At 45.7% G+C, this 14241-nt stretch overlaps 1 protein-coding gene across 1 annotated transcript in view; it reads right to left on the reverse strand.

Annotated features, from left to right (window-relative positions):
* Nucleotides 1-14241, reverse strand: part of LOC135385823 (aminopeptidase N-like) — an 82762-nt gene that overhangs the window by 16618 nt on the left and 51903 nt on the right. Inside the window, exons 5-13 of the mRNA XM_064615354.1 lie at nucleotides 8533-8687; nucleotides 6876-6989; nucleotides 5029-5163; nucleotides 4898-4963; nucleotides 4739-4804; nucleotides 2148-2305; nucleotides 1970-2064; nucleotides 255-385; nucleotides 77-132 (exon numbers count right to left, since the gene is read on the reverse strand). Of these exons, the coding sequence (XP_064471424.1) occupies nucleotides 77-132; nucleotides 255-385; nucleotides 1970-2064; nucleotides 2148-2305; nucleotides 4739-4804; nucleotides 4898-4963; nucleotides 5029-5163; nucleotides 6876-6989; nucleotides 8533-8687 (976 nt within the window). The remainder of the gene's footprint in view (nucleotides 1-76; nucleotides 133-254; nucleotides 386-1969; nucleotides 2065-2147; nucleotides 2306-4738; nucleotides 4805-4897; nucleotides 4964-5028; nucleotides 5164-6875; nucleotides 6990-8532; nucleotides 8688-14241) is intronic.

Consider the following 14241-nt stretch of genomic DNA (forward strand, 5'->3'; position numbering starts at 1 on the left):
AGTAGGACCAGATGAGGACCAGTTTTTTGTATAATATAGTGTAGACACTGGAAGGAAAGGAAGAATAAGCACATACCTCGCAAGGTCGAAGATATCGTCCATTATCTGTGCCCTGTTTATCACGTGAATGCCCTAAAAAATCACACAATTTTCCGCATTACCATGTGAAGCTTTTATGTTTGTGCGCTGGGTCCTTATATGTAGAGTTTATTTGCTTGATAACCATAGCGTCATGAAAGTCGACATGTGCTTACTGTGTGATCTTTCTGTAGCTGGTCAATAATGAGTTGCCAATTCCTTTGGTCGTAATTGACCTTGTAGTAACCCACTTGTCTGATGTTCACAATGAACCACTTCGTGGATTCTGGTAGTTGCGCAATGAAACCTGGAATGCCCGGTAAACAAACTTAAAAAAAATACTAATGTAACCCACGAATCCACACCGCTAGAAATATGGATGGATGGCGTTTTGTGGGATAAAAGCAATACCTCTGTAGTTTATTGCAGTGTTGTACCCGTTACCGAAATACGGATCGCGATACCGATACTCGTTACTTGAGTAAAAAGTATCGAAATTCCGATATCGATACTTTTTTTAAAGTAACGGAGTACCGCTACCCTTACAAAGAAATAGTAACGCGATACTTTGCCCGATACTTTTGTTGAAAATATGAAGTTGATGCAATATAGAAATCTCGCTTTCGTGAACACCTCATTTGTATAATAGCAAATTGGGAGAAGACAGTGACCAGTGACAATGAATAAGAGTAAGAAATATGGTCAGTGACGAAAGGGTGGAGCACTAAAAAGAATCGGTATCGGTAACAATACGGAGATCGCGTTACCGTAAATTTGTAACAGAAATACTTTTCCGATCAAAAAGGTTTCGCGATCCGCACTCAGATACCGAAAAAAGTATCGATTACTGTAACGGCGTTACGTACAACAGGGGTTTATTGTCACCATTTGTACGCCGCTGCACGCTACGCTGAACTACGCTGCAGCGTCTGTAAGACGGAACTTTTCCTAAAACCATGGTATCCGCCATCTTGCCCTCGCTGAGCTGGCACCCGCTGCTTTTCACGGGGAACATTATGCGTTGTTGACAGTTTTACAGTACTACACTCCGCACTCCACGTAGTCGAAAACTACAGAGATTAAACCCACGACCCTTGCCAAACACGGCAGCAACCACGGTCCGTAGCACCACAGAACAGAACAAAACCCACCTGTTGCCGAGGGTACGGAAACACGGTTCGAGGGTAGGCTAGAAAGGTTTATACTACAGTCACTATATAAATATAACCCAAATCACGTTTGTTCATGTTAAGTCACTGGCATTGTGATGTTGCCCCATGATTTAACAACTCCGTTTATCGTAACGTTATCGTGCGATATATCGAGTCGGCTAGAACACTCATACAAAGTTGGACAACAACGGCACTGATAACAGCGACAACGAGTGCCGTGATATTTCCACAAATATCAATTTCGTCACGGACAGTGATTTCTTACGGCAACTGTGGACGTATGTTTCCCAATGCGTATTTTCACAAGGAACGCGAAAGATTCAGTTTCCGCACTCAAGAATTCAGGAAGAAACTTGGAACACCTTGTTGGGCAACCCACATGGGTGAGGACCTTCCTACAGGCAACCGAGAAATCATTGAAAAAATGGGTAGGAAGCAAGCGAGCTAGTGAAGATGATGCATAATGTAAAACCCGAGACTAGGGAACACGAAGGGACAGACACAACACGAAGTCTCAAGACTTCGTGTTGTGTCTGTCCCTTCGTGTTCCCTAGCGTCGGGGTTTTACATTATGCAGAAACCATTACCACCGACACGTCAAACCGAAACGAACTGCGCCGCGAAAGGAGGGAGCAGGCGAGTAAGCTAACCACGAGCTAACCCAACTGGGTCTCGTGTCGACATCGCATTTCCGTTACGATAAGTGCTTCAAGCCTTACCTGTAGAGCTATTTAGCCAGAACTTGGTTTCTGTGTCATCCCATCTTGGAGCATTGCACCCAGTGTAAGTGATCGGAATTTTCCAGAGTGAAGTACTGGAAAATAAATAAACGCTCGTTACTATCGAAACGTACGCGGCAGGAGCTCAGACCCATGGCAAGAGGCGACCACTGCCCACCTGGTGCTGTTATCTCCATCGATGACAAAGCGCTTCTGTGAGAGCAAGGCGGACCTATCGTCGTAAGACCTAAAAACTGTAACAACCGGAAAGCCGATCTGTAGCGTCCAGGAGTCCATGACGTCTTTCACGTTGATCGTGTTTGTGCCTTCTTGTGCCTGGAGCGAAGTAGTTTCAAGGTAAAATGCTCGTCGCACATTATGCATGAACAGCATTCACGAACAAAAACTGCCACCACGGAATGAATCTCGTTGTCTTAAGTATCCTACCGAATTTACGCCACTGCAATCCGCGTGTCTCACGCTGTGTTCTCCCAAAATATTGTTTCTCTAATTTAATTAATTTCCATTTTGAGAAGTACGATCTCATAAGGTGCGCAGTCATCTACGCATCGGCAACGTCACTCCCCAGAGGTCGATCTCTGTCTCCTCACCGCAGCTTCCGGGATGGAATTGGCACTCTTCCAATGTGGGGCGGAGAGCAGAGACGCACGCTGTTGTAAGGAGACGTACGTCAGAACTCCCGGTGACGTCGTCAGAGCTTCTAGAATACGAAACTATAAAGCATGGTTCACACTAGTGCGTTCTGCTGCGTGCAGATGCGTGCATGCGCTGGTTACCGTGGCAACAGATACGTGCGCGACCTCCCGCAGCAGAACGCAAGGCGTTCGCCCGAGCTCAACTTTTTCCGACGCACGCAGCAGCCCGCAAGCGGAGAACGAATCGCGAAGCCGCCGTCCGAGCGTGCGCAGTAGGTTTCTCTCTGCGAGACTGTTTCCAACATGGCGTCCACCGGAGTGGAAATCCCGTTCGGCGCTCATTGGCTTACGGTTTGGTGACGCACGCATTCGGACGCAGGTATATGAACAGCAGAACGAATTGCTTGCAACGCACGCATACGCACGCAGGCGCCCGCACGCAGCAGAACGCACTAGTGTGAACCATGCTTAACGGTTTGCGTGTTCTTTCGAGAATGCGTCGAAACGCGCAATACTCACTGACGACATCCTCTCCCTCTCAAGAAGCACGACTCTGCGGAGAGGTCTCCGATTGGTCTCTTCAAACGATATCCCACGATGATTGGGCAAATCGTCTGAGGAGACCAATCAGAGCCCGCTCCGCATTGTCGGCCTTGTAGAGAAGGAGAGGGAAAACGTAAATTGTGGTTTCTTACGATCATTAATCACGAATGACGCGACGGATGAATCCCGTTCATTTTGTGTTGGTCTCAAGGTAACAGCATCTTCTATTATGCGAGTACAAATTTTTGCACTTAAATGCCGCTTTGCATGCCTTTGCTAATACATTTTGAGAGTAGTAATATGTTTAGGTCGCAAGAGCTATATTGTCTTTACGTCAGTGTTCAGAGCGTTTGCACGCAGATAATCTTGTAAGCAGTGGAACAAAGCTTGCTATCGCGTCTTGACCTGTTCACAGTATAGTAGCGTACAGAACAGTCCGTAGCGGCCGTAGTGGACACTGCGGACAACGATAACGGCATGACACTACCCCAAGCTAGGCACACTGGCTGTTCAACTCGATCAGTGAAGCACGGATTAAGAAGCAATCTAAGTCGATTATCCTCTTGGAACATCCACAAGCATCAGCTCCCGGCGCAACACGCTCCAGTAGAGCTAACCTGTTTACCGCTTTAAGCTATTTACCGCATTAGCACCACCCGCATCTCACCTACAAGCTGTCCATAAATATTGATCACATTACTTCTTGCCATAACCACTGTTCGATCCTGGTCTTTCACCTCATACAAGACAGCAGCCAACCTCCCTTTGGCGTAAGGGGCCAGAGTAGCAAGCCACCTTTTGCTAGGCTGACCTCTCTCAACCCACATAAAAAAAGGGGGGCACAGGACCCGTTGCTCCACTAGTGACCCCATATAGGCCTCCTGCTGTTCACTTCCCTGACAACAACGACCTCACCACTTTCCCACCGGTCGCGGTACTGACGCCTTCGCCCGGCTCACTTCACCCCTGCCCACGCCATCATGGTCACTGCCCCCGCTACAAGCCGTGTGCCCAGACCGAACGAACTGGTTGCTCCGTGGGAAGCTAGGGAGAGTGGCGTATCGGCCCGCGGACTACGACGCACGACTAAGCTGCCCACTACCGCGCACCACCACCACCGCCGCCGCGAACTGTGCGCACTATATATTCAATTCTATCGTCAAGCCCCTGGGGCCCGATGCTCAACTGAACGGAACGTTGGTTATACGTTTTCTTTTTCTTTTCGTTTTTGTCGTGAAAACCGTTTTGGTAGACCGAGATTGTAGATGATCGTTTCGATTGGACTTCGCGAGGGAGCTCCTGACGAAAGACGGAGCAGTGATGCATTCATCGCGCGTTGCAGAATAACGGAAAGTTGAGCATCGAGCCCTGGATTGAGGCCACAGTTGACAAACTTCTCAACACATTTGGCCCTTCGGATGATTCCATCATCTGCGATCAAGACTCATGTTGAGGGACAGCAACTGATCAGCGTGCCTTTCAAATGCGCTTCCAATTACTTGGTCACGGATACGGTACTTGTGGTGAGTGTATTGAAGCTTTCGAAACGTGAATACAATTATTTACTTACTTCCGTAAGGTAGCGCCACAAGTCGTCTTGTTTGGAGTTATGGAACCTCATTTCATAAAGGTAGTTCTGACGGGAAAGATCAATCCTTGATTCAATCAACACTTTCCACGAGGTCGGGAATTGAAATAACTTTCTTATCACGCATCATAAAAGCTTTACCTGCAATCCCTTCTGAAAAACAGTCTCCGTAAGAAAAAAGTTCATCATGCGGATTATGGCTGCGCCCTGGAAACAAGCACAAGTTTAAATGTAGGTGACATTAGGGAACTCATGCATCTCTAATTCGTTACCTTTCCGTAAGATATCCTGTCGAAATTTTCACTGATTTCTGCAGGGTCGCTTACAGGCACCGATACTGGATGCGAAGACCTCAAGCAGTCCAAATTCATTACGTCTTGCAGTTCATTGGTAACAAATAACTCCTCCTGAGACACAGATGAACGGAATAGTTACAGTCAACGGAACAGGACAGAACGGAACAGTACAGTCAGGTTTCCTCCCTGGTCCAAAATAGTTTGTCATGGATTATATGACTTAGTACGTAGTCACATTTCACAGCACACATACTTTTACTGAACTCGAGTAACCTTATTGAGGTCGAATAACCAATACTACCAACCAGGTTAAGTGCGTAGAGTATCGCCAGGGACGGATGCTCATGCCCCATTGTTGGCGGTGATGTGGGGGTGAAATAATGAGCCCTTTCCACGATAAGGATCGAAGTCCTATGGTGTCCAAAAAGGTCAAAAGAGCTTTGAGGGCAGAGCGTTGGTGGACTAGCTTTGGCCAGGGACCAAGCAATTTTGAGAGAGAGACAGAGAGAGAGAGGGGGGTGAACTGAAAGCAATACATAATTGCTTTAATTTCACTCGGTGTTCGTTACACGCCGGATGTACTGTGCTGAGCTTCCGACTTAGTTCACTTGCACAGCTGTTCACGAAGCCTTGTTACTTGGTATACAACTTCGATACACGACGATGAGAGACTGTTCGATTGTCGAATTTTTTGTAGTCGGATTGTCCAACCCGTTTTAATCCGAATTCCTCTGCCGTCAAGAGCAACCGGAGACAGTGGAATGCTCGCAGAAATAAAAGAATTGCCTTAGTATGTTTTGCTTGCTCCCTTTCTCACCAACGGAGAGTTGTGCGAGAAGCGAAAGAGCGGTTTCACAGAACCGTAGACGGTTTCCTAGAAGCACCCGCCATTATACATCGCATGTAAAGATCGACATCATGTATGTCGATCCGAGGTGTCGGTAACGAGTCCTCAAATTTACACAAGTTATACTTGTCACATGCTTAAGAGATTTGCTGATGCTCTCTATCATCACTCTACTGGAAATGTATTTTTGGACGCAATTTCAGGGCCACTTTCTCACTAATGCGACGGACAACTTGTACACGTGTTCAGCTCATCGTCAGAAAGTCGACAACTATTGATGTTAGAAAATCGAAACGGAAATAAATGACAGATTGGCAGTTTATTGTCGAAACATGCCTCCAGTTATGCTCAGTATAGGCTACTCTACAAACTGCGGGATGTCCGAATGAGTAATGAGGGAGCATGATGCATCCCAAGATATTCCTTCCAGACACCTTTCGGTTCTCTACAAGGATTGGGGTTATCCTGCGAAATTTGAGGGTAGTTGGTTCTACAATGGTGTCCATCAATGTTGCAGGTTATCTGGAGAAATCATGAAAGTTGATAACATACGGACAGCAGATAGCTGTATCTGCATCCGCCAGACTGTTGCACTCTCTTGCACTATTAACCAGAGGAAGTGCAGGCTCTGCACGAAAGACTTGTTCATTTTAACTCTAATAAAGTGTTCCAACCGTTTTACCTTCCCTCACAGCTCATATGACTTCGGCATCGCTTTTTACTCCTTGTATATTGCATTGTTATGTAAGAATCCGATAGCATTCCTAGGTAACATCGGTACGCGGATATTGGTATCGGTATGTGCATGCATTCTCTTCCTCGCTGGCTTTATGTGATGCGACTCGTTCACGGCTTTCCCCTGTATGGGAAGCGTAGTCAGTACTCCTGTGTCAGAACGTCCACCACGTTCACCATGGATTCAGCCACTCAACTCATGTTACTCTTGTTCTTGTAACGATGACAAACTCTCACTTACCGTTCCCCATGTTGGCTCGACATGACGAACTCCCAAGTACTCCACGTAAGTTGCAAACCCTTCGTTGAGCCAAAGGTCATCCCACCATTCCATGGTGACAAGATTCCCGAACCACTATAGAATACGAAACCAGATAGATGTCAATCGTCACAGTGTCTGCGAAGACTGAATATAATATAGGACTGACGTACAAGTATGGAGCTCACTGAATGCAGAAAGGAAGAACTATGTTATTAGAATAAAAATTTGTGCACTGTGTCAATTTCCGCACCACGGCCCTATCCAATGCGGCGAAATACACAACAGGCAAACTGTAGGTAAGTGGTGAGCGAAGCGAGTACGGACTACGCCGAGTATGTGGTCGTCATGAATGGTTGTATTGCCGAAATCCGTTCTTCGAGGAGGTCAACTTCCGAATTTCTACGCGTCACACGAGAGGAAGCTCCCGGAAAAGCTGCCGGGAGGAACATTCAGACCGCAAAAGAAGGTGAACCAGTTGACGACGACGTGCTTGATAGGACTGCAGTTTTTCTACGCTTTTTACACTCATCGCACGGGCGCAAGCTATACTCTCACATTACAGAGATCACTGGGAACGAATACCTTCCCCCTAAGTGACATATGGGAATAATAATTAACATAATAGGTACAGGAAGAATGGGTAAGGGCCTACGGTCGCTGGTACAAGCTGGAACAACTCGTAACCTGTAGACCCGTTTAAGACACGGGTGGCACTCAAAAATGTTTTTCAGCAGGTCAGAGTGCAACCAGCGCAGAAGGACCCATCGCGTGATACGACGTCCCACTAGGACCAGGGCAGGATGTTCTCAAACATCGTTTGATATCCCTATGTCTCTCTTACATAATAGACATCAGGTCCATATACGTCCACGTTTTGCGATTAGGCGGCAAATCCTATTTCTTTGAAAGCTGTCGCAGATGATCCTGGTGTTCAGCATTCAAGTCGTAGAATGTCTCTCTCTCTCTTTGCACGGCACTTCCTGTTAAGTTTTCGACATAAAAGCAGGTTTTGCACAAGCTATAGTAGACACTTCTAGAAAAGCTTTCGCTAGACGCAAATGATGTCTTTACCACAACGAACAGAAGCGAAGCATCTAGAGCTGTGTTTCTCAAACTTTTCCAGTACGTGACCCCTTCGAGTAGTACCAAACCTACCACACCCTTCCCCACCTCTATAAGCCTTCCGAAAATTTACGTTTTCAATGACGCAGATACATTTACATTGTAATTTATTTAACAGACATTAACCACAGAGAGAGCTACCAAAAATGCTTATTAATGTTTTTTAAGAAGGATTGATTTAATAATGTATGAGACGGATGTATTTGCTTTCTTGATACAATCAAATCAATTCGTTTGTCTGTGTGGCTCAAGGCATATCGCATGTCTGCTTGGACCCGCCATGACCCCCAGAAAAAGGCTCATCACCCATTTGGGGGTCATGACCCGCAGTTTGAGAAACACTGATCTAGAGGGAAGATCCCACAATCAGAAGCTTATGTTAGGACGTCCTCATGAAGAAGGTTCCATTTATTGGGAGCAACCGTGATAGGTAAGTTCTAAAAGGTCGCATCTCAAAAGAGAATTGATATGTTACCTTGTGAAAATTAGTTTGAGTGCAGCTATCCGTGCTTACCTGATGCGCAAGTTCGTGTGCCACAACTATGGCGACTCTCAGTTTGTTCGCTGCAGATGACTCGACCCTGTCTAAAAGCAAGGCTGTTTCTCTGTAAGTGATGAGTCCCCAATTTTCCATCGCACCGGCTTCGAAGTCAGGTAGCGCTATCATATCTGCAATATAATCGGACACCGACACATTGAATCACAGCACAAAACATACGCTGTTCGGAAACACGGGGAGCTTGTGAGCTTCAATAAATATCTGAAGGGAAAGATCGCTCACTGACGTCGCTGAAATAAATATGTTTGGCAGGAGCACTTGGCTACAAACAGCTCTCCCGCTAGCCCTTTTGTGCGAAATCGACATATTTCCGGTATCCGTATTTCGCCGTGACAGTCGACAGCGTATCATAGAGTCTGCTTATCGGCTCGCGCAAACTTTTCATGACGTGTCGGCATCCTCTCTCACACTTCTTCCTCACTCTCCTCTGCAGTCTGCAGCAGGACCCAAAGAATGCTGCAGCAGGAGAGAAGGAAATCACGCGCGAAGGCCACGCCCACGTTTTCCCACACTGACGTCGCACTTACTTCGTATCGCGCGAATTTCAAACCGTGTGGACTCCGATGCCGATAAATTACACTACTCGTACACTACACGCGCTTATTACCCGTGTGATACGGTACACTGGTACCCTAATAAACTACCCATGGAAACAGATATCTACGAATTGTTGCTTGGAAAGCGAACTCTCCCTTGAAGTTACTGCTGTTCTGTTTTATTTTGTCATTCACAATGGGCACCTTAAACTGACAGCTATGCAAGTCATATAGGCTTTGAAAACGCCGCCTCGCAAACCGGGCATAGCTGCTACCAACTTTCTACATAACTTGCCTGTAGTTCCACAGCATCATTCAATAATGCTAGACCTGATTTTCGTGTCCTTGAATTTACATTATTGTGAGTGAGCTGCCATCACCATTATTCGAGATCTTCATGACACGTAGTATGTCTTGATTTCGATGCTTGATCGGGTCGCAATATTGACAATATGCATCTACAACAGTGATGGTAGGAGAAGTCGATTGAATGTTTCGTAACTTTGTATATTTTTCACAGCGTGCAGTTGCCATTCCACTGAAGAGGCACAATGCACCTCCTGGCGCCTTCATACCTATACCACGCCGTTAGGTACGTAGCCGTTCTAATCGGTTCTAATCGGTAGCCGTTCTAATATCAGTTTAGATTTAACGCTCCCCCATTTCCCTTGCGCGTTTTTTCGAATATTTCACTTTAGAACTTTTTCACTTTATTATCTGCAATACATCACCTGAATTACGCGACAGACACAAATACAAGCACAACGTGGGATCTTCAGGATGCGTGTGTCAGGCGGTCTTTGAGTTTAGCGAGCTCCATCTAGATGCTTCGTTTCCACAAGTCTCTTTTTAGAAAATGACGTTTTAGGGAAGATGGTGACGTGTTACATTTTAGCGGGAGCCGTTTTAGAGAATGACGTTATTAGCGAACTAGATATTCTGGTCTCACGATGGGTTTGCTTGTTTCGGTTGCTTCCGTCGGTGAAGATGCACGCGATTCAACATAAACAGTCGCGGATGCAACTATTTTGTTATGCGAACATTATTTTTCTGAGCTCTCGACTTCTAATACGCTTTGCACATGCACTGTTCTTCATTTGAATGATGATTCGAGCACATACTGTAACGTAGGCGGGACTTAATTCTACTGATACAGGGGGGCGTAGCGAGGATATGTGTTTATGGGGCTACAGACCCCCGTCCCTTGAAATGTAATCAACTTCGTGTAAATGGAACAATTTCTCCGACAGACGCAAGTACAAGCACAACGTGGGCTCTTCAGGATGCGTGTGTCAGAGGGTCCTTCAGTTCAGCGATCTCCACCAGGATGCTTCGTTTCTACGAGTAGATTTCGCACAATTCGCGTAAATGGCACAATTTCCCCGTGGTTGGTTGATGAGGATCCACTGACGCTCTCAAAAGATCGGATCACCATTGGCAAGCAGTGTACGACGACACTATTAAGCAAAAATTTCATTTTCCCACGTCGCCCCTTCGCCAATACCCCTTATAGATGAAGATCTGGTTGCGCCCATGCGAACTTGCTGGACCCTAGTTTTTAGCAGAACACAATACAAGATGCAGACGCGATCCTATATATTTTTTTCCGAATTTTCACTTCAGGAAAATTACTTGTGTTCCGCGTGCGCATTACGTGTACTCTGAAGCAACGCTTAAGCAACAACTAGAGGCCTGAAAGGGGTGTCCACCACAGGCAACTCAATAGGAGAGTTTCATTACAGGAAACAGTAGCGAAAACAATACTAAGGCTGGTATCAGAAAAGAAAAACGAAAATATGTCCGTTACCATTCCCTTATTACAATACGTCTGCTACAATCTGACCGAGACGCCTTCCGCGTGTGGGGACATTCTGCAGGGCGTTACAGATTTTTTAAATAAAAATGTCTAAGAGCAGCATAGATGTCGTTTTTGCAATTGAATTATACAGCCAGGCGAACCTCCTCCCGAAGAAAGTAGTAACTACAAGAAGAAGAATTACCAAAAATGCATTTCAGGCAAAAGTGAGTAAGCACAACAGGAGATAATCCTCGTTGAAAGCCATTTCATTTTTTAAAAACCCTGAAACGCGCACGTACATTCAAATATCCATCCAATTTTCGTATGCAAATGAGCTGAAACCGAAACCGCGGCGACCGGGAGAGCTGGGAGCACAGCGCAGATTCCATGTCAGAGGACCACGTGCCTTGGAGCGATGGAGATGATTGGAGTATATTCCCATCTATTGGCGAGATCAACCGCTTCCCGCTTCCCAGATAAGCGTCCGTCGGCAAAGGTGATGCGCTCCAGAGGCGCGCTGTTTTGGTTTCGGCTCATTTGCATAACGAAACTGAGCGACTGGTATTTCACGGCACGCGATAGTTTCAAGATTTTTAAGAGATAGAATGGCTTTCCACGATGATTGTCATCCATTCTTCTATCTCGCTTTCGCCCCAAATTCCCTAACGAACTAATTCATGAATTTTTAGGTAATTGGTCATTTTGTAAATATACTCTCTCTCTTCGAGAGGATGTCCGCCTCGCCGCTTAACTCAGCTGAAAAAAAAAAAAAAAAACGCCATCTATGCTGCTGAAAGAGCTTTTATAAAAATGTATAAAAAATTATATAGTAAAGGCTAAATAAACGCCCTGCATAGCCCTCCTCTCTCGCGCTCTAGTTAGGTTCTGGTGCTTTTCTAGAGGATCCGTTACACTCGAAATGCGAGAACTGTTTTCCAAAATGCTTTCGCTGATCGAATTCGTGTAAGTGCACGCACGCACTGTGAATAGGTTGGGAGGAAATTAATACCACCTGCGCGACCCCACGTATATTCTTTGGCACAAACTTTGCGTTGCGTTTCCGTAAATAAGTGGATCGGTTTTCACAATACTATCCTTACTCGGTAGCTTTTCGAAATGCATACTTAATGAACGCAGCAGTAGCACTATTTTTTAAATTCATGTTTGTAAGGGAGTCACGAAAGTATAAGAAATTGACATCAAACTGATACCCAAATCGCGGTGCACACCACCGCCGCACTAAAAGACGCAGGCGAATTCTTCTAGATAATGCTATATATATATATATATATATATATATATATATATACTAGGGGAAAAATAGCCAGAGCTCTTTGGCTGCACGTATAGCATATGTTTGTAAGTCAAACGTCGCCATGCCAGTAGTGGACAGCTGTTTCGGCCTTCTTGGGCCTCATCAGCAGTACGCAGGCAGGCAACGTTTGACTGGATGGCGTCAGAAGGTCACGTAACAGGTGATTCCTCCCGTCAAGGTGAGCCAGCTCATCACTGTAAGCCCAGTGCAAAGCCAGTGAAGTATACTAGGGGAAAAATAGCCGGAGCTCTTTGGCTGCACGTATAGCATATGTTTGTAAGTCAAACATCGCCATGCCAGTACTGGACAGCTGTTTCGGACTTCTTGGGCCTCATCGGCAGCACGCAGGCAGGTAACGTTTGACTGGATGGCGTCAGAAAGTCACGTAACACGTGATTCCTCCCGTCAGGGTGAGCTAGTTCACCACTGAAAGCCCAGTGCAAAGCCAGTGAAGTATACACTAGGGAACGCATGCTAGTATACTATATTAGCCTGCGTACTGCTGATTAGGCCCAAGAAGGCCGAAACAGCTGTCCAGTACTGGCATGGCGACGTTTGACTTACAAACATATATGTATACAGGGTGTTTCAGTTAAATCCCCGGGCTAAATAATTCGCGAATGGGTGCACCAATTGACGAACTTTCCTTTTTACAAGTATCTCTCCGATACCACGTACAAGCTGCGCACCGTGTGAATGAGTGGAAGGCGCTCATTATTTAAATAAAAATTCAAATGAGTTTCGTAAAAAAACAACTTCTAGAGCACGGTGCTGTCGGCATTAAAATGGGTACTACCCCTTGTGGGACCTTCCCACCTTTTAGGGAAAAATCTGCCACCGAAGCGGGTTATTTGTTGCGGTAATTAATCGGTTTCGGTTTACATATTCTGTCGCGGCTGGTTGCGGTGAAACGCAAAAGGACGTAACTCATTGGTGTAATTAATTGGTGTAAGGACATAATTCATTCGTGGATAAGGGAGTGGAAGAGCGTCCTTTTGCGCTTCACCGCAACCAGCCGCGACAAAATATGTAAACCGAAACCAATTAATTACAGCAACAAATGACTCGCTTCGGTGGCAGATTTTTCTCTAAAAGGTGTCCACCGAAGGTCCCAAAATGGGTAGTACCCATTTTAATGACGACAGCCCCCTGCTTTAGAAGTTATGTTTTGTTACGAAACTCATTTGAATTTTTATTTAAATAATGAGCGCCTCCCACTCATTCACACGGTGCTCAGCTTGTAGCTGGTATCGGAGAGATACTTGTAAACAAGAAAGTTCGTCGATTGGTGCACCCGTTCACGAATTATTTAGTCCGGGGATTTAACTGAAACACCAGTTATATATATATATACTAAACATTCTATTACGAGGATCCTGTGTATCCAGCTCTCGCGTGTACCCCTTCTGGCGCAACACGTTAAAATATGAAAGTGTGTGGTGATACGTTGCAGGTTTCTCAAAAGTGGATTCACATGCTGCATGCACAGCAGACTTGTACATATCTTGAGCATAGTTCTTAAAATTCTGTATTTTGAACACGTTTATTGATAGTTTGAATGTTGCTCCATAATTTCCCCGTAAGTATTTGTACTCAATCTAAAATACACTTCGTGGTATTTTCCACTTCATTGTCTAATTACTTTTTTGGTTTACTTCATGCAATGTTCAGTTTGCCAGCATTTTTCGGTTGTACCCCACCCAGGTGTACTACCCCACCTCTCATGTCACCCGTCTCATTTTCCCCGCTCCTTTTCTCCCGTGTGCCAAATCCCCGTGCGCCGATTCTCCCGCGGCGACTTCCCCGTGGTACTTCCCGTGATCCACGGGGTAAGGCAAGAGGTAACTTGTCGTTCTTTTCTAAAATGATTGGGAGAGTGGAATAGAAACGCAACAAATGGACACGGCGTTTATAAAGGAAAAGAAAGAAAAGCTGCACGTGAAGAACACCCTGAACGCTGAGTAAGCGTTAACTTATCCCTAACGCCACTACTTTCTCGCGCCTGCATCCGTCAG

Source organism: Ornithodoros turicata, chromosome 2 (genome assembly GCF_037126465.1).
Source record: "Ornithodoros turicata isolate Travis chromosome 2, ASM3712646v1, whole genome shotgun sequence".
Taxonomy (NCBI): domain Eukaryota; kingdom Metazoa; phylum Arthropoda; class Arachnida; order Ixodida; family Argasidae; genus Ornithodoros; species Ornithodoros turicata.